Below are 23,906 nucleotides of genomic sequence, written 5' to 3' on the forward strand. Positions count from 1 at the left end.
GACCAGCCTGGCCAACACGGTGAAGCCTCATCTCTACTAAAAGTACAAAAATCAACCAGGTCTGGTGGCTCATGCCTGTAATCCCAGCAGTTTAGGAGGCTGAGGCGGGTGGATCACTTGAGCTCAGGAAATAGAGACCACCCTGGGCAACATGGCGAAACTTCATCTCTACAATAAACGCAAATTAGCCTGGGGTGGTGGCACACGCCTGTGGTCCCAGCTACTCAGGCAGCTGAAGTGGGAGGATCACTTGAGGTTGATGGTGCAGTGAGCCAAGATCGCACCACTGCACTCCTTTGGCCTGGGACACAGAACGAGACCCTGTCTCAAAAAACAAAACAAAACAAAAACCCCCCCACAAATATTGGAACTACAGCACACCAGAGCCATGCACGAGTCAATGTTCTCCAGGAAAGTGAGCTTTGAAGTAGAATTGAGAGACCTGGTTCTGATCCTCACCCTCCCACTAATACCTGGATAACCTTGGCCAAGTCACTTAAATTCATGTCTTGAGAGAAGATAGAATTCACTAAGGAATCCCCAAATAGCAGTTCACTTACTTGAAATCATGAACATACACACACACACCCCGACTAAGGAGAGCTTCAGGAAAGGCTGGAAGACTTAGGAGAGGTCAATGGTGACAATCTTAATTCAGAGTTAAGGTTGTCTGTCAACTTTGCTCAACGTTGGAGGATCTGTTGTTCTCTTGCAATCCACATTCGTTTTTGAAAACACTTCAGAAACAAAAACAGCATCAGCGGTGGTTACCTGTGAACCTAAAATATACCATTCCAATGAATAAAACCAAACAACCCTCCAGTTAACCTCATATCCAATTTTTCCTTTTCAGAAAGAAGAGATTTTATCGACATCGAAAGTAAATTTGCCCTAAGGACCCCTGAAGACACAGCTGAGGACACTTGCCACCTCATTCCTGGAGTAGCAGAGTCTGTGGCGACCTGTCACTTCAATCACAGCAGCAAAACCTTCATGGTGATCCATGGCTGGACGGTAAGGGAGGCTCTTTGAGGAAGAGGGGATTAGGGTGGTGAGGTATCCTGATGGGCCTGCCCTAGTTGTTGGGGAGCCAGTGATGGGTCCACACCCCATATCTCGCGTGGCTCTCCTTTACACTTGAATAAACACAGTTCTGGCTCAGGTGGGATCTGAAGCCACAGGTTCATGAGAACTCCCCCTAGGCAATGCCAGCCTTCATTTTAACACTGTACTTGGTTGGTGCTCTTGAGTCAGAGCCTCCTGCGAGGTGGGTAAAGGAGGCTCTGCCCAGCTATAGAGCAGAAGATAGGCGATTGCTGTGGAGAACCGGCAGAACCCTGGCGTGATCCTGCATCATCCAGCACATTGCCAGGAGAACCTTTCTAAAGAAGGCAGCATAGAAGAGTGAGGAGAGGGCTGGAGTGGAGTAAGTGTGGGGTCCGTGTTGGCTTTGCCATTCCCCAGCTCTGTGCTATGGATCAAATCACTTGTCGTCTCTGGGTCTCCATTTACTGATCTATAAAGCAGACGTTGTACTAGCTATTCCTAAGAACACTCTACTTCCAAAATTTTCAGTTGTCAACTTTAGGGAACTTTTCTAGAAATTAAAAAAAAAAAAAAAAGGGTTGGGCCGGGAACTGACATGCCAGATGATTAGAAAAATTGAAACTGTGATTAAATTTACTTTTAAAAATATTGACAAAAGTCCCCTCTCTAATATGTCACATGGTCACTTTACGTTACGCAGTTCTTGCTTAGTTTTTTTTAAAATGTTTCAATCCCAAGTGAGTAGACTGTGTAATTTATTTAAAAGCATTTATGTAAAATGGATTGTAAAAGATATATTATCTATCCATTATGTCAGAGCTTGTGAATATTATAATACTAATTTCTAGTGAGAACTAGCTAAAAATAACATTCATCTAGTCCACATTTCCTTTCCTACATAATTTAAGTGCCTTTGTTATTGACTGAAGAGGACAATTGCTACAATTTTTATAGAGATGAAGACTACTACCAACAGAATTCACACAGATGTTTACTAAAATACAGCCATTTACTATGTTAACATAGTAAATTCAATATTTTGTGATAAAAGCTCAAATTTCTAAACATAAATCCTTTTATATTTTAATAGGTATGAGTAGGAAAAAGGAATCTTCTTCTTTTTTGAGACGGAGTCTCACTCTATTGTCCAGGCTGGAGTGCAGTGGCACGATCTCAGCTCACTGCAACCTCTGCCACCTGGTCTCAAGAGATTCTCCTGCCTGAGCCTCCCGACTGGCTGGGACTACAGGCACCCACCACCACACCTGGCTAATTTTGGTATTTTTAGCACAAGCGGGGTTTCACCCTGCTGGCCAGGCTGGTCTTGAACTCCTGACCTCAAGTGATCCACCCACCTTGGCCTCCCAAAAGTGTTAGGATTACGGGTGTGAGCCATTGCGTCTGGCCCAGAAAAAAGGAATCTTTAGAGGCTCTTTGGTTATATGCAGAAATTGACTTTTAATACTTTTCAAAAAATCTGAGCTTAATAAATGCACTTATACAACAGAAATAAATCGAGGATCTCAGGCACCTCAATCTTATCCCTGAGAGAATTTTATACTTTGGGAAGTTATGGAAAAAACGTTTCTTTTTCATACCAAGATGACATGACCAACCCAGTATCAACAGATGGTGCCACTTCCTATCATTGGTCCTACCGCCCCACTAAGCCCACCTGTATCTTTCATATCATGTGTCCTGACATTTTGAGTGCTTGAGCCCAGAGACTGTTGTCTGGCTGTGGGACTGAGTTGCGTCTGTGCAAGAATGAAGCCAGCCACACTGATCTTGATTATCTCAGTGAACTCACTGGCAGGGTCAGGTGGCCCACCTGGTACAGGCAGCAGGGAGGGCTTCAGTTCAGCTGCATGTCTAAAAACCAAAGATTTAAAACATAGTAATTATTGAACCTCAAAAGAAACACTCAGATTGAAAGAACTTAGAAAATAAGATCCTTTTTGAGTTGAGGAAGGTGAGTACTTAAATTTTTCACTCGCTTTGTTTGTGGTTACTTACATCACTATTTTATGTTGATCAGAAAGAAAGGATTCAATTAGCTATTGTGCAGTTAATAAAAGTGTCAGCCACTGTAGGAGTAAGTTGGATGACCAGCCGTTTTAGATTGCTTAACTTAGAAACACTGGGCCAGGAGCGGTGGCTCATGCCTGTGATCCCAGCACCTTGGGAGGCCAAGGCAGGCAGATCACTGGAGGTCAGGAGTTTGAGACCAGCCTGGCCAACATGGGGAAACCCCATCTCTACTAAAAAAAAAAATACAAAAAAAATAGCCAGGTGTGGTGGTACGTGCTTGTAGTCCCAGCTACTCAGGAGGCTGAGGCAGGAGAATTGCTTGAACCAAGGAGGCGGAGGTTGCAGTGAGCTGAGGTCATGCCACTGCACTCTAGCCCGGGTAAGACAGTGAGACTCTGCCAAAAGAAAGGAAAGAAAGGAGGGAAAGAACGGAGGGGAAAAAAGGAAGGAAGGAGGGAAAGAAGGGAGGGAGGAAGGGAAGGAGAAAGGGAGGGAGGACAAAGAAAAGAGAAACACTAGTAGTACGGAAAAACTTCTAATAGGGGCCTAGAGTAAACCCAGTTTTCTTGCTTTATCTGAAATAAGCTGCCTGGGGACTCACGGGCACAGATGAAGGGAACTGAGGAGGCTCTCTAACTGTGTCATGAGATTCCCAAAAGAATGCTTAGCATGTAGCATGCATGTGATGCATCCCAGCATGTTGCTTAGACACAGCTATCTTGGAGCTTTGCCATTTGCTTGGATGTCATTGGCTTTAAGTACAGGGTTCCCATTGTGAAGTAGGGGATCCTGGCTGAAACAGGGGGCCATTAACATTACATTCTGAAGAAATGACATCATCCTCTCTTGATCTTGAAAGCCAACTACAAAGGGTGCCCAACGCCCCAACCTTGAAGGGAGGCGAAGGCGTGTGGGACTGGACCGATTCCTCAGGTTTCTGCTCCTAGCCAGGTGCTCCTGCTAGTTTCCTCAAAGACCCGCTTTGCATTCAGACCAATCTTTCCTCTTAATAGTATAAATTATCAAAATTTTGCTGAATGTCTAAAATATACTTTTTAAATGGAAAGCATGGTGAACTCCAATCTGCTGTTCCTCAACTCAATGCCTTCCTGGCATACTTAGATCTGCCTTGGAAGGGACAGACCTGTCTCTGAACACTCTTCTGTTATTTGATTTTTTCTATCTGTGCCAACGGGCTTCCTTCCAAGTTTGTTTTTTTCCATTTCATGCAGGTGTATTGGGCTGATGCATCCATGACAAGTAGTAGGTGGGTATTTTAAGAAAGCTTGTGTCATCATCTTCAGGTAACAGGAATGTATGAGAGTTGGGTGCCAAAACTTGTGGCCGCCCTGTACAAGAGAGAACCAGACTCCAACGTCATTGTGGTGGACTGGCTGTCACGGGCTCAGCAGCATTACCCAGTGTCCGCAGGCTACACCAAACTGGTGGGACAGGACGTGGCCCGGTTTATCAACTGGATGGAGGTAAGACTGGGAGAAGTAGACTTAAGTGTCCAAAACAGTGTCTTTGACTGGAGCCAGACAAAATGGTTGTTCTTTCTTCCTTTTCTCTTAGATGTAAAGATTTTCTGGGGGCATTTCAAATCTTCAGAATGAGCATGGGCATTATTTTATATCCAAAAGCAACATTTTGATAAGAATAGACTATAAGTCCAATAAATAGTCCTGCCCTGCTCTATTGTTTGATATTTTCATAGTGAATAGATCCAATAGACAAAAGCTTGTGATTTTCGGACAGAGGAAAGATGGCATGTTTAGCCAAATCCTTCCCCACCAGTTGGCTGGCCCATGGACATCTTATCCTCGCCTTGACATACCAATCTCTTTCATGAAAATACTAATAGTACTTATTCTTTAGTGTGACATAGGATGAATCTTTTTGTTGAACATTGGGAGAGTGATGGAATTGAGCTAGGAAGATGTTGGAAGGGAAGGTGCATAGGATAGAAGGGAACTGAGGTCTGGAGTTCTGACTTAGCTGCAAGAGACTCACTTTTTCAGATGATCCCCTGAAAAGTACCTCTGAAAAGTATCTTGGGGTTGGAAAGAAGCTAATACTCTGACCGAGGCAAATTATTTTAACCAGGTAATTGGAAGTAAAAAATAAGCTGTATTTATTAGACTGACCATAAACGATAAAAGTTCTTTTCTTATCTTTTTTGCTGACCAGGCAAATGAACATGGGCAAACGGGATCACCTCCCTGGGGCTCAGGCTTCTCACCTGTTAAAGGAGGGGTTGGACCATGTGTCTCTGATCCCTTCCACTGTAATGTTTCCTGAGTCTGTCATTGCTTGGCTAACCTTCAGTGATAAAGTGATACAGGTATTTAGAGTAAGGAATAATGGGAAAATATATACCCATATACTATATGTACAAACATATACACATATACATATATATATGCATGCATATATGCATATACACATATACATATATACATATATATGTATATGCTTGTACATATAGTATATGGTTATATATGCAAAGACATATACAAACATATGCATATATTATATACATAATAATACTATTTCAGATGCATGGAAAAACTGTCATTTCAATCTGTTATTAAAGGAAAAGAAAATCTATACTGGATTTGTTTATGGAACAGTGAAACAAAAGAAAAAGAGAAAATTTTAACAATAGAGAATATTTTCTCTCTCTTACCCGTAACACAAAATTAAAATAAGTAGAATTAGTTTTCAGTATTTCCTATATTTTGAAAGCAATACTTATATTTATTTTGTTTCTTTTAGTTTTGTTTTTTGGCGGAATTATAAGAACCTTTGTTTTCTTTTTCTCTTCCAAAGGAGGAGTTTAACTACCCTCTGGACAATGTCCATCTCTTGGGATACAGCCTCGGAGCCCATGCTGCTGGCATTGCAGGAAGTCTGACCAATAAGAAAGTCAACAGAATTACTGGTAAGAAAGAAGTTTCACTGGTCTTGTAAGAGTTGAGAAGACTGTCATTCTGAGAATCAGAACGAATTTTGTTAAATACCCACGTGTTCTTCCACGTGTGTGGTGTTCTTCCAGGAGACATGCCCAGCACTTCATTACCTCATTGTAGGGCTCTTTATTAGGGATAAGAAAAATTACAGATGCTCTGACGGGCTTACTATCCACTGGCAACAGCACAGAAATAAAGCAGAATTACACACAATGCCTGCAGATTTCTCTGGGAAGCCTGTTTCCCTCCACTCTCAGCTCTGTGTTTTCGTAGTGTAATGCACATCAGTACGAGGGGAAAAGAAAAAGGACCAATCCCAGAGGACACTTAGAAAGAAGACAGGCATCTAGGCAAAGGTGTGGCTTACACACAGAGAGAAAGAACCCACCGCTGTTTATACATCTTCTCAACATATTCAAAATAATCTACAAAAGGAAATCCAGCCATCCTGAGTGAAAATTGCTGTATAAGGCTAAGAGACTCAAATTCATTGTAGAAAGAGCCAAGCCTCCTTTTATGTCTAAGTAAAGATCCAGTGACTACAGGAGATAAGAATCTAAATAGCTGCCAGTGCATTCAAATGATGATCAGTGACATACGAATATCACACGAATGGAAATTTACAAATTTGTGGACCTGTTTTTTCCCTTTTAAGGCCTTGATCCAGCTGGACCTAACTTTGAGTATGCAGAGGCCCCGAGTCGCCTTTCTCCTGATGATGCAGATTTTGTAGACGTCTTACACACATTCACCAGAGGGTCCCCTGGCCGAAGCATTGGAATCCAGAAACCAGTTGGGCATGTTGACATTTACCCGAATGGAGGTACTTTTCAGCCAGGATGTAACATTGGAGAAGCTATTCGCGTGATTGCAGAGAGAGGCCTTGGAGGTAAATATTATTTAGAAGTGAATTAAATGTGACTCTTATCCTTAACCCTTATTGACCCAAAGTCCTACCCAGTAGCTCCAAAGTATGTAGTTTTCAAATACACATTTGGCCAAATTATGTTTCTGAAGAATTCTGCAATGTTCAGCAAGACCACCTTATAGCCAGGCAAACAGACATTTTATCTTTTATTTACTATATTGTAGACTACACTGAGCAGTGCACTTACAGTAGCAAGAGAAAAAGGTGAGATTTAGACAGGAAAACTCCACTGACCTCAATAATGGCATCATAAAATGCTATCTGGCCACAAGTTGTCATACCTTGAATGCAATTGCAAAGCCAATGGAAGGATTGTAGATGTTATTGGAATGGAAGGAGATGTTAATTAGTATAAATCTTCCAAAATTTTCAGAACATAATGTTGGCTTAATGTTTTACTTTAATAATGTTAGCTTGTGTTAAATTTATGATTTTTTCTTTTTTCTTTTTCTTTTTTTTTTTTTTGAGACAGAGTCTTGTTCTATTGCCCAAGTTGGGGTGCAGTGACACAATCAGAGTTCAGTGTGGCCTTGAACTTCTAGGCTCAAGCGATCCTCCTGCCATAGACTCTCAAGTATCTGGAACACACCCCCATACCTGGCTAATGTTTTTGTTTTTTGTAAAAACAGGGGACTTGCAATATTGCCCAGGCTGGTCTCAAACTCCTGGCCTCAAGTGATCCTCCTGCCTCCAGCCTCCCAAAGTTCTGGGATTACAGCTGTGAGCCGCCATGTCCAGCTTATGATTTATTTTTAAGGGCCCTTTGCATACTTTATGGACATTGGGACCTACCTAGGATATTCTCATTATTTTTGTGCACATTATAGAACTTACAGCATAATGTTACTATTTTCAATTGTCCTAAAAACATACAAGGAAGTCATTCTTATGGCATTGCTGATTATTTCTATGGTTCATTTGATGTAAAAGAGTGTTAGTAGGGGCAGAATCCTCAATTATACATAATATCAATGATAAAATACAATTCATTTAACAATTAACCTCTTAAGAAGTGGTTTCTAGAAATACAAAAAAAAAAAAAATTACGATTGGGCCATAACCCCACTGTAAGTTGAGAAGCATGTGTATATATATATGATGGTTTGACTTAAAACTTTTGGACATTATGATGGGTTTTGGGGGAATTAAGTGCATTTCAACTTACAGTATTTTTGACTTAGGAAAAATATATTGTAAGGCAAGGGGCATGTATATGTTTCTAGAAGCACCTAGAAGTGTTAGACACTTTCAATATAAGAGAATGATGTGACAAACAAGGAAATCAACCTCCACCTTGGAGGCTTATTACAGCTTCATAAACATACACATAAATATAAGAAGTATGAAAGTCGAAAATTCCCTGTGAACTTGCAACTTTCACTGTCTTGAAGGTGCGTGGGCCGCTACCACCAAGAATATTTCCTGAAATAGGGCCTACGATCATAAATGCACAGGACTATATCCTTGGGTCATTTTATTCTAACGCCACATCTAACCTATTTTAGACACGCCAAATGAAACACACATTGTGGATTTCTGCTGAGATACAATCTTTGTGTCTCTTTTTTACCCAGATGTGGACCAGCTAGTGAAGTGCTCCCACGAGCGCTCCATTCATCTCTTCATCGACTCCTTGTTGAATGAAGAAAATCCAAGTAAGGCCTACAGGTGCAGTTCCAAGGAAGCCTTTGAGAAAGGGCTCTGCTTGAGTTGTAGAAAGAACCGCTGCAACAATCTGGGCTATGAGATCAATAAAGTCAGAGCCAAAAGAAGCAGCAAGATGTACCTGAAGACTCGTTCTCAGATGCCCTACAAAGGTAGGCTGGAGACTGTTGTAAATAAGGAAATCAAGGAGTCCTATTTTATCATGCTCACTGCATTGCACGTACTGATTCTGTCCATTGGAACAGAGATGATGACTGATATTACTAAACCCTGAGCTCTCACTGGTGTTTCTGTTGATAGGGAGTTACATTGATCCATTTGCCTGAGGCTCCTAATTCCCATTGCCAGCAAGGCCCCAGTGCCCAGCCTGGGATTTGCAGCCTTGCTCGCTGCCCTCCCCTGTACATGTGGCCATTAGCATGGGCTAGGCTATCAGCACAGAGCTCAGAGCTCATTTGGAACCATCCACCTGGGGTCAACAAACTATAACCCTTATGCCAAATCCAGCCTACTTCCTGCTTTTATAAATAGTTTTTTTAAACTTTTAAGTCCAGGGGTACATATGCAGGTTTGTTAAATAGGTAAACTTGTGACATGGGAGTTTGTTGTCCAGATTATTCCATCACCCAGGTATTAAGCCTGGTACCCATGAGTTATTTTTCCTGAAGCTCTCCCTCCTCCCACCCTCTGGGAGGCCCCAGTGTCTGTTGTTCCCCTCTATGTGCTCATGCAAAGTTTTATTAGGACACGGTCACACACATTTATTACTATATTGGCAAAGGCTGGTTTCATGCCACCATAGAGTTGATAGCCCACAGAGCCTAAAATATTTACTCCCTGGCCCTTTACAGAAAGTTCATGACTTACATAAAGGCAAGGACCATCTGTCTGTCTTATTTATTTATTTATTTATTTAATTTGAGATGAAGTCTAGCATTCTCCTAGGCTGGAGTAGAGGGGCACGATCTTGGCTCACCACAACCACCTCTGCCTTCCGGGTTCAAAGGATTTCCCTGCTTCAGCCTCTGGAGTAGCTGGGGTTACAGGCATACACTACCATGCCCGGCTAATTTTTGTATTTTTGGTAGAGAGGGGATTTCACCATGTTGACCAGGCTGGTCTCGAACCGCTGACCTCAGGTGATCTGCCCTCCTTGGCTTCATTTGTCTTTTTAAATGCAACTATTCCTAGAAGGCAAGAGTATCTCACACCTTCTAAGATACTGCCATTTTGCCAGGAGTTTGTTTCACACTTGAATTTCAAGCTTGGCCTCTTGTTTAGAGCCAGACCTAAAGGAATGGTGGGAAAATGGGAGAGGAGGTCATTGGATAAATCTGGTGAGAGGGACCAACTTCAGGAAGGGTGGCTTTTGTGGAATTCAGGTGGAAACCTGAGGGAAGGGACGATATTAGAGAACAGTGGCCCCAGGTAAAACATATGGCATCCGTGTGTAAGGTGATTCCTAGAATCTGTAGAGGTGTCTTTTGTGGTATAGAGGTTGGGGCACCTGTGCTTCAAGGAAACCTCAACTCTTCAGAATCAGGCAATGTGTATGAGGTAAAGAGGGGACCACGGGACCATAATCTTGAAGACACAGACAGGCTTCACTTATCCCTGCTGCCTGCACCAGTGGGTTCAAGGCTCTGTCAGTGTCTCCTGGGGGCACCTCACCACTCCCAGCTTCTTCAGTTCTGGCCTGTCCTGCTGCCTGCACGGGATTTGCTTAATTCCCAATTCAATGTCTCTTCATCTCTTACTAGCTGTGGGGTTTTGTTGTTGTTCTTCTGTTTTTGCTTAGTATCTGGCTACTTTTTAATTATAAAAAGAGATATATCTAAACAAAATAGAGATTGTTATCATAAGTTCACAATAAAATTTATTGAAATTTTTTTCACCTGGACAAGAGTCTAAAGCAGCATAAAAATATGGTCTTCTATATTCTATTCTAAACCATCAATCTTAAGAGATCTGTGTCTCAGCTTAAGAGAAAGTACATTTAATAGACAGTAACACAAATAAAAGAAAAAATCTGACCAAGGATAGTGGGATATAGAAGAAAAAACATTCCAAGAGTTCCTTTTTTTTTTTTTCTTTTTTTCTTTTTTTTTTTTTTTTTTGAGACGGAGTCTCGCTCTGTTACCCAGGCTGGAGTACAGTGGCGCAATATTGGCTCACTGCAACATCTGCCTCCCGGTTCAAGCGATTCTCCTGCCTCAGTCTCCCGAGTAGCTGGGATGACAGGAACCCGTCACCACCCCCGACTAATTTTTGTACTTTTCTTAGCAGAAACGGGGTTTCACCATGTTGGCCAAGCTAGTCTCAAACTCCTGACCTCAGGTGATTCACCCACCTCGGCCTCCCAAAGTGCTGGGATTACAGGCATGAGCCATGTGCCTGGCCTCCAAGAACTCTTTTTTCCCCCATTATCGAGATGTATTTTAGTCCTACTGCCTTTCCTTTTAACCTCTCCCCAGGCCCATTTGCTCAGGGATTTTGGTAGAGACCAGAGGAGGGGCAGGGAAGAGATACAGAAGTTCAAGTACCTGCTTCCAGAGGCTATCCCTAGTATAGAACATTTTAGGAGCTGGCTTTACAAGGCAGTCCTTGTGGCCTCACTGATGGCTCAAGGAAATAAGTTCTTTAAAAAATTTTTTTTTATTTCCATGGGTTATTGGGGAACAGGTGGCATTTGGTTACATGAGTAAGTTCTTTAGTGATGATGTGTGAGATTTTCGTGTGCCCATCACAGAATGAAAAACTAATGAAATAAGTTCTATGGTGTACCTAGTAGACACCTACTCTGCGCTAGATGGTGGGGGAATTAAAAGGGTGGGCATGGTCCTCTGACCAGAAGCCTGCTTACAGCCAGGGTGGAAGGACAGACCTACTCATGAAACAAACACAGTGACATATAGTGACACAGAAGCAAATGCCGAATATGCTTGCTCCAGATGCTAAGGGACAAGACGGCCAAGGATGGTGGAGTTCATGGAGAAAGCATCATGAGTGTTTTATTTGGCCTGCTGATTTGATCTCTCTAGCACTCCATCAAAGATGGCTACTTCCTAGTGCTGCTTGGCAATTCAGACCCTAAGCATATAACCACACTTTTCTGAAAGGGAGGAGAATTCAAGGTCTGCATTTTCTAAATATGAACATTGTGCATGATGAAGTCTTTCCAAGCAACACCAGTGGTTCCATGTGTGTGAACTTCTGGTTTGAGTGCTAGTGAGATACTTTCTGTAGTTCTAAATTGCCTGATTGTTTGGGGTTGTGGTATTTTCATAAAGATTGATCAGCATGTTCCAATTTCCTCCCCGACAGTCTTCCATTACCAAGTAAAGATTCATTTTTCTGGGACTGAGAGTGAAACCCATACCAACCAGGCCTTTGAGATTTCTCTGTACGGCACCGTGGCTGAGAGTGAGAACATCCCATTCACCCTGTGAGTAGCACACGGGGGCAGTCATCATGGCACTGCTCCCTCCCCTGCCATAACCCTCGGTCTGAGCAGCAGAGGCAGAGCGGGATGCCTAGAAAACAAGTCTCTAGTTTAAAAAATCAGAATTTCAAAATTGAGGTCTTTCCTCTATTTTATATTGAGAAAAAAAAATGCTTTAAATTGGTCATTTGATTTTTACTTACTAGTTATATTTTTTTATTCATCATCTTGTATCTGCTTATTTCTTTTATAAAGCTGCTGTTAAACAATACAATCAAATTATCTCAAAAGGTTTGACATTAAAGAAAATGAGCAATAGTAACAGGAAACCACTCTATAGATATATATATAATGTGTATAGAAAATATAAGTAGTAACAAGTCCATAACAAAGTGTTAGCACTTCTTTTTTTGTTTTTTTGTTTTTTGGTTTTTGGTTTTTTTTTTTGAGATGGAGTCTTGCTCTGTCACCCACGTTGGAGTGCAGTGGTGTGATCTTAGCTCACTGCAACCTCCGCCTCCCGAGTTCAAGCAATTCTTCTGCCTCAGCTTCCCGAGTAGCTGGGACTACAGGTGCCCGCCACCACGCCCAGCTAGTTTTTGTATTTTTAGTAGAGACAGGGTCTCACCATGTTGGCCAAGCTGGTCTCAAATTCCTGATCTCAGGTGATCCACCCACCTTGGCCTCCCAAAGTGCTGGGATTACAGGTGTGAGCCACTGTTCCCAGCCTACCCCTTACTATTAATCAAATTATAAAATTAAGGCAACTTGATATTCTTTTACAATTACTAGAAGAACAAATCTTTAAAATAGCCAGTGCAGACAAGGTGGTGAAGCAGAACATGTGAACCTACTGCGCATCGTTCATGGCTAGAACCCTCTAGGTGCAGTAGGCAGTACGTTAATAACTTTCCACAGCTATGAAATGTTATTACATAGAAGGAAGTGATTTTTTTCTAATATTTATCCTAAAGAAATAGTCAACAAACATTTTTAAAAACATCAATTACAGTGGTACATATACTAGCATAAATTAGAAATCCAGTATCCAACATTGAGTCAGTAGTTAAATGAACTGTGGTTTGTCAAGTCAATAAAATTGATCTAGCCTATAAAAACTATAATTCTGGGAAACCAGGAAAACATGGTAAAAAATAGAATATAAAATATAAAGAGAATAAAGAATAGAGAATTGCATGTGTGCTATGATTGTAACTAATGTTCAAGTATCAATACAAATTGAAAAAGAATACATGAAAATGAAAATTATATTTCTGAATACTGACTTCAGGATTTTCTTTTAGAATTGTATTAAATAGTTCATGTCATTAGGATGAATGCTGGAATAGATCAAAGGGATGTGGATATAATTTAAAATACACTAAATGCCATCAACTTTCATTTTGAGTATTTTGTTGGGCATTTTTTGCATTTTTAAAATATCCCCTAAACAATAAAGCTATTTATATTTGGAGAGGAGGAAAAAAAGTGTGGGGGGGCGCAGGGAGAGCTGATCTCTATAACTAACCAAATTTATTGCTTTTTTGTTTAGGCCTGAAGTTTCCACAAATAAGACATACTCCTTCCTAATTTACACAGAAGTAGACATTGGAGAACTACTCATGTTGAAGCTCAAATGGAAGAGCGATTCATACTTCAGCTGGTCAGACTGGTGGAGCAGTCCCGGCTTTGCCATTCAGAAGATCAGAGTAAAAGCCGGAGAGACTCAGAAAAAGTAATTAAATGTATTTTTTTTTCATTCACTTTAGACGCCCACCTGATGTCATGACCTACCGGTTGTATTTCAGGGGCCTTCAAGATTCAGGGAGAGCTTTAGGAAACCTTGTATTTATTACTATATGATGTAGATTTTCTTTAGGAGTATTATTTTATTTTATTATTTTATTTTTTGGGAAAATGACAGTATTTTTGTATTTCATGTAAGGAAAACATAAGCCCTGAATCGCTCACAGTTATTCAGTGAGCGCTGGGATTAGAAGTCAAGAATCTAAGCTTCTCATTTGGCACTGTTTCTTGTGAGCACAAAATAGCTGGGGAACAAACCTCCGAGATGTTACCTGGATAATCAAAGATTCAAACCAACCTCTTCAAGGGGGATGAGATTCCAAGATAATGTCAACCTGTCTATGCAGCCTCACCCATGGGTACCCATAAAATGAACTACATAGAGAACGCTATAGTAGTCATTTGCTTGTATTACCAAAAAGAAAAAGAAAAAGAAAGATCTTGGGGATGGGATGGAAATGTTATAAAGAATCTTTTTTTCACTAGCAAGGTCCAGTTGAAGGCAGATGCTAAGAGATGGCAGGGTTGATCTTTTATCATCTCTTGGTGAAAGCCCAGTGATATAAGGCTGCTCTAGGCTGTCTGCATGCCTGTCTATCTAAATTAACCAGCTTGTTTGCTGAACACTGGGTTAGGCTCTCAAATTACCCTCTGATTCTGATGTGGCCTGAGTGTGACAGTTAATTATTGGGAATATCAAAACAATCACCCAGCACGATCACGTAGTATTTAAACAGTCCTGACAGAACTGTACCTTTGTGAACAGGGCTTTTGATTATTCTACATGGCATAGTCACATCCATTTTCTTCCACAGGGTGATCTTCTGTTCTAGGGAGAAAGTGTCTCACTTGCAAAAAGGAAAGGCACCTGCGGTATTTGTGAAATGCCATGACAAGTCTCTGAATAAGAAGTCAGGCTGGTGAGCATTCTGGGCTAAAGCTGTCCGGGCATCCTGAGCTTGTACCCTAAGGGAGGCAGCTTCATGCATTCCTCTTCACCCTATCACCAGCAGCTTGTCCTGACTCATGTGATCAAAGCCTTCAGTCTTTCTTAGTCCTTCTGCATACGTATCAGATGGGTCTGTTGCTTTTTGCAATACTTCCTCTTTCTTCTTTCTGTTGTTTCTCCCAGCCCTGACCTTCATCCCAGGCACACATTTTAGGTTTTATTTTACTCCCTGAACTACCCATGAATCTTCACTTCTGCGTTTTTCTCTACTGCGTCTCTGCTGTCTTTGCAAATCCCATCTGCAGAGCATGTAACGCAAGTTTAGTAGTTGCCGTTCTGGCTGTGGGTGCAGTTCTTCCCAGGATGTATTCAGGGAAATGAAAAGGTTTCATTGCATCACCTGTAGCCACATAGTTCTTGATTCTGCAAGCGCCAACGCACTCCAGGACAGCCAGCCAACAGGACTAGCCCAAGCAACCATCTCAAAACCCTCGAAGTTACCAACTGAACAGAATGAGAGTTATAGGAAACTGTTCTCTTTTCAATCTCCAAACAACTCTCTGCCTCTTTCCTACCTGACCTTTAGGGCTAATCCATGTGGCAGCTGTTAGCTGAATCTTTCCAGAGTGTCAGTACTAAGAGGAGACTAAGCATGTGACCTTCACCACTCCTGTTCTGAATTCCTGGAATATGCCATTTTCATCCCTCCACACATCCCCTGCCAGATAGCAAGTGCTAATGGGTTACAGGAACAAAGGGGAGAAATATTAGATCATGTCATACAAGCCAGTGACACAAGAAATGATGGGAAAGGCTGGACACAGCGTCATCTGGAAATAGGAAAAGCAATTGCTTTTGGTTTGTTCTCTTTTCCTAGTTTGCATTTAGAGAGAAAAGTATAGAATAAGAATTGCCTTCATGCCTGTAATTCCAGCACTTTGGGAGGCTGAGGCGGGCAGATCACCTGAGGTCAGGAGTTCGAGACCAGCCTGGCCAACATGGCGAAACCCTGTCTCTACTAAAAATATAAAAATTAGCTGGATGTGGTGGCACATGCCTATAATCCCAGCTACTCGGGAGGCTGAGGTGGGAGAATTGCTTGAACCCAGGAGGCGGAGGTTGCAGTGAGACAAGATCACGCCATTGTACTCCAGCCTGGGCAACAGAGCAAGACTCTGTCTCAAAAAAAAAATGCCTATTAGGAAAAGTATATTAAAGACCCTATATATTAACATCTTTAATATTTTTAAATTCTACTTTATAATAGATTTTATGCATGTTTACTATAAATAGATCAGGAGAAAGGAGCAAAAAGAAAATAAAATCACTGGGACCATATCACTCAGAGACAACCCCAATTAACATTTTGATTTATATCTTTTCAGACTTTATACATACACAATATTTATATGTTTTTCATCTTTTACAAAAATAGAATTATGGTGTATAAACTCTGAATGACTAGATGAGACCAACTGGATCAAAAGCATTAATGTAAGAGCATCAAGATAAACTCAAAATGGAGAATAGTTAGTGGTATTGAGCCAGGCAAAATAACGCAATTCTTATCTAACTGGAGACTTTTCTTCTAAGAGGTTATTACTTTGTTTTTCCTCATCACAAATCTGAGGCAATATCATACTTTCTTCAATTCTTAGAAAGAGACTTTTAGATGAAGTTTTTTGTTTGTTTTCTTAAGATGGAGCTGCACTCTTGTTGCCCAGGCTGGAGTGTAGTGGCTCGATCTCGGCTCACTGCAACCTCCGCCTCCTAGGTTCAAGAGATTCTCCTGCCTCAGCCTCCCAAGTAGCTGGGATTACAGGTGTCCACAAACACACCTGGCTAATTTTGTATTTTTAGTAGAGATAGGGTTTCACCATGTTGGTCAGGCTGGTCTTGAACTCCTGACCTCAGGTGATCCACCTGCCTCGGGCACCCAAAGTGCTGGGATTATAGGCATGAGTCACTGCACCCAGCTCTAGATGAAGTTTTATACATGCATTTGTGTTACACATAAATAGCACGCATATTGTCCCAGAACATCTACAACTTTAAATCTATATGTGAATGTAAAAATAAAACCTCATTAAATTAGTAAATAACTCTGCTTGCAAAGCACGTCCAGTCATATTATTTATATAAGTTACAAGACTTTATCTGAGAAAGCCGAATGATGCATTCCTTGTCCGATTATAGGATTACTGAAAGAACAGTTATTTAGGCAGAAAATGTTCAGATGCATTTTATTTTTATTTATTTATTTTTGAGACAGAGTCTCATTCTGTTGCCCAGGCTAGAATGCAGTAGCATGATCTCGGTTCACTGCAACTCTGCATCCCGGGTTCAAGCAATTCTTGTGCCTCAGCCTCCCAAGTAGCTGGGATTACAGGCGCCCGCTACAATGCCTGGCTAATTTTTCTGTTTGTAGTAGAGACGCAGTTTCACCATATTGGCCAGGCTGGTCATCGAACTCCTGACCTCAGGTGATCTGCCTGCCTCGGCCTCCCAATGTGCTGGGATTACAGGCATGAGCCACAGCACCCAGCCACATGCATTCTAAAAAATGCACCTGAACTTTATCTAGGAAGTAATTATAAATTAGACTAATAATCTTCAATGGTTCCTTTCTTCTGTGATTAAAATCAATCAAATCAAAGATTCTCTTTCTCACACCTTCTGCTAACTCGTCAGAAACTTCGTATCACAAGAAATGAAATGGAATGGGCTTTTCGTTTGATATATTTTAGAATAAGAAATCCTCTAAATTTAGAAGTCATTTGGCTCAGTCCTCCAAAAATGATGCACCTTATTTGGACGGGGCTAAATATTTGCTCCAGTGTCTTTCATTCCTACGAACCTGCCATTCTCTGATCCATTATACACATCCCGCGCACCCCCAATCCATTATACACATCCCGCCCCCCCCCCCGCCCCATGGGTTTATTCTCATAACCTTTGTTCTGAAATTCCAGTTGAAGGCTTTTTCCATCCTAAAACCAGTGGGGTATGAGCAGGGTTTGTAAAACAATCAGCAGATAATAAATTGCCCTTTTCCTGTGCTTTTTCTCAGAAACTGGGCGGCTCTACAGAATAAAGAACAGCACATGAATTCTGTGAAGAATGAAGTGAAGGAAGTAACTTTTAACAAAGCATACCCAGTGTTTGGCGTGTTTCAAAAGTGGATTTTCCTGAATATTAATCCCAGCTCTATTCTTGTTAGTTATTTTAGGAGACAGTCTCAAGCACTAAAAGGTGCCTAATTCAATTTGTGGGGTATAGTGGCCAAACAGCACATCCTCCAACGTTAAAAGACAGTGGGTCATGAAAAGCACTGTTTTGTCCTTTGAGAAAGAAATAATTGTTTGGGCTCATAGTAAAATAAGGCTCCTTCATGTGGCGTATTGGGCCATCGCCTATAATTGGTTAGAACCTCCTATTTTAATTGAAATTCTAGATCTTTCAGGCTAAGACTTTCTCAAAGTTTACTCCAAGTCTCCAAGAATACAGAAAATGCTTTTCCGTGGCATGAATCAGACTCAGCTACCCAGCAGTATGCATGATGTTTTAGAATGATTCCCTCTTGCTGTTGGAATGTAGTCCAGAAGTCCACCAGCAATGTGTGACTTGGAGGGGGACAAAGAAAGGGGCTGATAAACACAGAGCTTTTAAACAGTCCCTACCATTGGCTTGCATCATGACAAAGTTACAAATTCAAGCAGATGTAAAATCCAGATCAATTAATTCTTAATAGGCTTTATCATGTATAGATTAATCCCTCTCTACCCCTTCTTTTTTCTTTGTCTCAAGATTATATTATAATAATGTTCTCTAGATAGGGGTTGAAAACGAGCCTGTAATCCTCAGCTGACACATAATTTGAACGGTGCAGAAAAAAAAAATACCATAATTTTATTATTAGATTCTCCAAATGATTTTCATCAATTTAAAATCATTCAATATCTGACAGTTACTATTCAGTTTTAGGCTTACCTCAGTCATGCTTCAGTTGTACTTCCAGTACGTCTCTTTTGTTCCTAGCTTTGACATGAAAAGATATGTTTGAGTTCAAATTTTGCATTGTGTGAGCTTCTACAGATTTTAGAGAAGGACTGTTTTTACTAAGTAAAAGGGTGGAGAAGTTCCTGGGGTAGATTCCTAAGCAGTGCTACTAAACCATCGCGTGCAAGGAGCCACATGGAGCACCATGAGGGTTGTTATTTGTTGTTTTTAACAACTAATCAAGAGTGAGTGAACAATTATTTATAAACTAGATCTCCTATTTTTCAGAATGCTCTTCTATGTAAAAATATGAAATGATAAAGATGTCAAATATCTCAGAGGCTATCGCTGGGAACCAGACTGTGAAAATGTGTGATATGTGAACACATACTAGAAAGCTCTGCATGTGTGCTGTCCTTCAGCATAATAGGGAAGGGAAAACAGTCGATCAAGGGATGTATTAGAACATGCTGGAGTAGAAATTGTTCCTGATGTGCCAGAACTTTGACCCTTTCTCTGAGAGAGATGACCGTGCCTATAAATAGTAGGACCAATGTTGTGATTAACATCATCAGGCTTGGAATGAATTCTCTCTAAAAATAAAATGATGTACGATTTGTTGTTGGCATCCCCTTTATTACTAATTGACTAAATGTCTGGATTTGGGTTGTGACCCAGGGTGCATTAACTTAAAAGATTCACTAAAGCAGCACATAGCACCGGGAACTCTGGCTCTGAAAAACTTTGCTATTTATATCAAGGATGCTTTGGCTTTACATTTTATTTATTAGCTGTAAATACATGTGTGGATGTGTAAACGGAGCTTGTACATATTGGAAAGGTCCTTGTGGCGATCTGCATTTATAAACGTGTGGTGCTAACTTTGTACGTGTCTTTATCAGTGATGCTCTCACAGAGCCAACTTACTCTTATGAAATGGGCTTTAACAAAACAAGGAAGAAACGTACTTAACTGTGTGAAGAAATGGAATCAGCTTTTAATAAAATTGACAACATTTTATTACCACACTAAGTCATTATTTTGTATCATTTTTAAAGTAAATTTATTCTTAGGTCAGATTCACTCAGCATATTTTGACTAAGTAACCATTGTACTTAGTAAACCAAAGAGCTTCTGAGAATTATAGTACACATTTTACGTATTTTTAACATTTATATTTGTATAAAGCTATAGAAAGCCTTACATGTCCTTTAAACTGACTATAGAAGAAAATGATACAGAATTTTGCCTGCATAAAATACATGGGACTATTCTTGCCTACAATATGCTTTTTCACAAGCAAAATGTTAGAATAACATAAAGTGTCTTTGGTCATTTTATAGTATACATTATCTCTATTTCTGAGGCCTCATCGTTAGCTGTAACGTAAGTAGCATTTGTGCAATAAAATGAACTATTTGGGATGGGAGGGTACATTTTTTAGAACTTTGCTTTGGGTTGCCTTGATAATTAAAATAATAGCATATGGTCCATTTATGCAGCTAAGTAGGGATTACTTCTTAGTACAGTCAGGAAGAATTTAGTCCAGAAAACAATTACTTCAATGGCCACTGACCCAAACTTCCAGGCTAGAGTGCAATGGTGCGATCATGGCTCACTGCAACCTCCACCCCCCAGGCTCCAGTGATTCTCCTGCCTCAGCCTCCCAAGTAGATGGTACTATAAGCACATGCCACTGCACTCAGCTAAGTTTTGTATTTTTTGTAGAGATGGGGTTTCACCATGTTGCCCAGGCTGGTCTTGAATTCCTGGCCTCAAGTGATCCGCCCTCCTCGGCCTCCCAAAGTGCTGCAATTGCAGGCATGAGCCACCGTGCCCAGCCTTGACCCAAACTTTTATTGTCAGTTAGGTATTGGATCTTCCGGAGTTTGGGTCTCCCCTGACAGGAGGGGGCTCCCCAGTTTACACTTGGCCACTGCCCATCAATGTCTGTTGATCAATAAGATAGACAATTGCAGGTGTCGCTGAGGATGTGAAGTGTGAACCTGTGTAAGTGGCTGATGGGAATGTAAAACAGCACAGCCACTCTGGAGAACAATTCGGTAGTATTTCCAAAATTAAGCACAGAGTTTAACCCATATGACCTAGCAATTCCACTCCTAGGTATATACCCAAGAGAAATGAAAACAGATCCACAAAGATTTGCACACAAAGGTTCACAGCAGCATTAATCAGATTAGTCCCAAAGTGGACAACCCAAATGTCCATGAACTTGTGAAAGAGATAAGGAAAATGTGGCAAATTCATACAATGAAATATTATTCGGAAGTAAAAAGAACAAGCGGCAGATACATGATACAACATGATGAACCTTGAAAACCTTTTGCTATATGAAAGAAACCAGATGCAAAATGGAACCATGGGCTTAGGGGAAGAGAATGGGACAACAGTGTAAAAGTTGCAAAGAGGAACGAAAATGCTACCTGCCTCGTTCCCAGGCCAAGTAACACAGGAGGAAAGAAAATACCCACATTTGAGAGGGCTAAAGAGGTATTCTCAAGATGAAGTAGGAGGTGGGACTCAACTCTGGAAGTGGGCCTCATACACTGCACCAAATTGAGAACTAGCTAAAACAGGGATGGGGTGAAAGCAACTTTTCATAAGACATGCCCACCATTGTCCCATCCTCCTCCCTTAAGCCCTTGTCTTGCTCATGTCAACAAGTTTATTGCCATCTCTTCTTCCTAGTTACAGACATCTGTGGAGCTCTGAGTTTTTTACCTAATCATTATTTTAGAACCTGGTTCACACTCTCTCTCCCTTCTACACTAGTTCTGTCATTATTCTTACTGATTTCATTATCTCTGAGGGGACAGATTTTATTTTTCAATGGCAGCCACAACACTACCTCCCATTCTGCATGTTCCCCTGCAATGTTACCTTGACATCCCTATTAAGAGTTGGAATCTAGTCACCCTACTTTTCTAGTCTCCCCACTCCTTTGAACTTGTGTGGGCCCTAAGATTGCTTCTACTAGTAGAATATAACTAAAAAGACCCTGTGCCAGCGTGGGGTGCAGCCCTTAACTGGCTTGGCATTTTCTGCTTTTGGATCCTTGGGGCACTCACTCTTGGGAAACTTCCTTTTGGAACTCAGCATTCATGATGTGGGAAGTCGAAGCTTCATAAAAAGAGCATATGTTGGTTCTCTCAGCTCCCAACAAACAACCAGTCTCCACTGTCAGTTACGTGAGTGAGGCATCTTGGACCTCCAGCCAGTTGAGTGTTCAGAAGACTGCAGTTTGAGCTGGCATCTGGATGCAACAACATGAGAGACGCCCTGCCCAGCCAAGCCCAGCCAACTCACAGTACTATGAGAGATATTAATAACTTGTTGTTTTCACTAAGTTTTGAGGAGTTTGTTTTGCAACAATAGATAATTAAAACATCTGGATGATGCATCCAATATTCTGGCTTCTCACTGCCTTTACCTCCTCCTCTCCCATGGCCTTGTCTTCTAAATCGACCTTTACATAGAAACATTCTGTCATGTGCTATACTCTATCATGCCATTACTAATAACTTATAAACTCAATTTCAACTTCTCCCTTCTTTGGCTACCATGCTCTCTTTCTACTTTAATCAGTCTAGTGCTCTCAGTCCAACAACTCCTCAACTGCCCCAGGACCTCCAATACATTGATCCATCCATCCCTCATTTCCTTTCTTAGCCTCATTTGATCCTTATTCAGCTTGGATTTCAAGGCCCAAGGTTATTATTATTCCAATGCCAAAACTCTAAAGAACTGTGCTTCTCTCACCCTCACCTGAGCTCTACGGGGCAAAACAGAAACCTGAATAAATCCAGATCACCACCTACTCCATAACTGCATCAGAACAGCAGAATGTGAGGTAACACACAGCCCTGCTGCCCCTCACATTACCGCCTCACTCCATGGATCCCTTACAGCCATCCAGCAGTCCTCCTACATTTCCCTAGTTCAAACAGGCCTCACTCTCCCAGAGGATGATTTAATCTCACACGTCCAATATTTTCTCACCTGTCTCCACACTCAGCTGATCGCCTTATTTACTGAGAATACAGAGGCAACCAAAACGCTCTATGTGCTTCATTCTTAAATCTATCCATTTCCCTGCTCCACTCTGCTTTCCCTTCTAATATAAAAGGCATTTTCCCTCTTCCTATCTCTGACCAATTCTTGCACAAACAGATCTTGCAGGAGAAGGAAGTCCTTTTCTCCTACTCAGAGACATTGCTCTGGAGTTGTTCCTGTCCTCTCTTGCTTCTCAGTTTTCACCTCCCTACTGAATCATTCTAACAGCAAACAAAAATGCATATTTTCCACTTAAAAAAAATTAAAACTTGCTTGAACCCACTTCCACCTCCACCATCTCTTTTTTTTTTTTTTTTTTTTTTTTTTTTGAGACAGAGTCTTTACTCTGTTGCCCAGGCTGGAGTGCAGTAACACGATCTCAGCACACTGCAACCTCCACCTCCCCGATTCAAGCAATTCTCCTGCCTCAGCCTCCTGAGTAGCTGGGATTGCAGGCACGTGCCACCACATCCAGCGAATTTTTTTTCGTATTTTTAGTAGAGATGGGGTTTTGCCAGGTTGGCCAGGCCGGTCTTGAACTCCTGACCTCAAGTGATCCGTCCATCTCGGCCTCCCAAAGTGCTAGGATTATAGGTATGAGCCACCGCACCCAGCCTCATGTTCTTCTTTATAACAATTGCTTAATCTCTACTAATGGTTTCTACTTCCCCTCACAATCCTCGAACAAAGTCTGACCAAGCCACTTTCAATCTACCAAACTTATTCTTGCTAAGCTTCTGATGAATACCATGGCAGTAAACCCAATGGTTGACTCTCCTTTGTCCTCTTACTTGACTTCCCTGTGTAATTTGAGCCAGGTTGCTTTTCCCTTGAAACGATTTTTCACTGCTCTCTTAGGACTCCACTATTTGCTACCCTCCTTCTCTCATTAGCTACTCCTTCTCACTTTTTGTTGATTCCTGCTCATCTTCCTAACCCTTAACGTGTTGAGTGCTTCAGTGCTCATTCTTCGGCTGTCTCAACTTCATTTAT

At 41.2% G+C, this 23,906-nt stretch overlaps 1 protein-coding gene across 1 annotated transcript in view; it reads left to right on the forward strand.

Annotated features, from left to right (window-relative positions):
* Positions 1–19,867, forward strand: part of LPL (lipoprotein lipase) — a 28,503-nt gene extending 8,636 nt beyond the window's left edge. The window contains exons 2-10 of the mRNA XM_015144880.3: positions 854–1,014; positions 4,383–4,562; positions 5,911–6,022; positions 6,706–6,939; positions 8,553–8,795; positions 11,968–12,088; positions 13,638–13,820; positions 14,707–14,811; positions 17,911–19,867. Of these exons, the coding sequence (XP_015000366.1) occupies positions 854–1,014; positions 4,383–4,562; positions 5,911–6,022; positions 6,706–6,939; positions 8,553–8,795; positions 11,968–12,088; positions 13,638–13,820; positions 14,707–14,811; position 17,911 (1,340 nt within the window). The 3' untranslated portion in view covers positions 17,912–19,867. The remainder of the gene's footprint in view (positions 1–853; positions 1,015–4,382; positions 4,563–5,910; positions 6,023–6,705; positions 6,940–8,552; positions 8,796–11,967; positions 12,089–13,637; positions 13,821–14,706; positions 14,812–17,910) is intronic.
* Positions 19,868–23,906: the final 4,039 nt, after the last annotated feature.

Source organism: Macaca mulatta, chromosome 8 (genome assembly GCF_049350105.2).
Source record: "Macaca mulatta isolate MMU2019108-1 chromosome 8, T2T-MMU8v2.0, whole genome shotgun sequence".
Lineage (NCBI taxonomy): Eukaryota > Metazoa > Chordata > Mammalia > Primates > Cercopithecidae > Macaca > Macaca mulatta.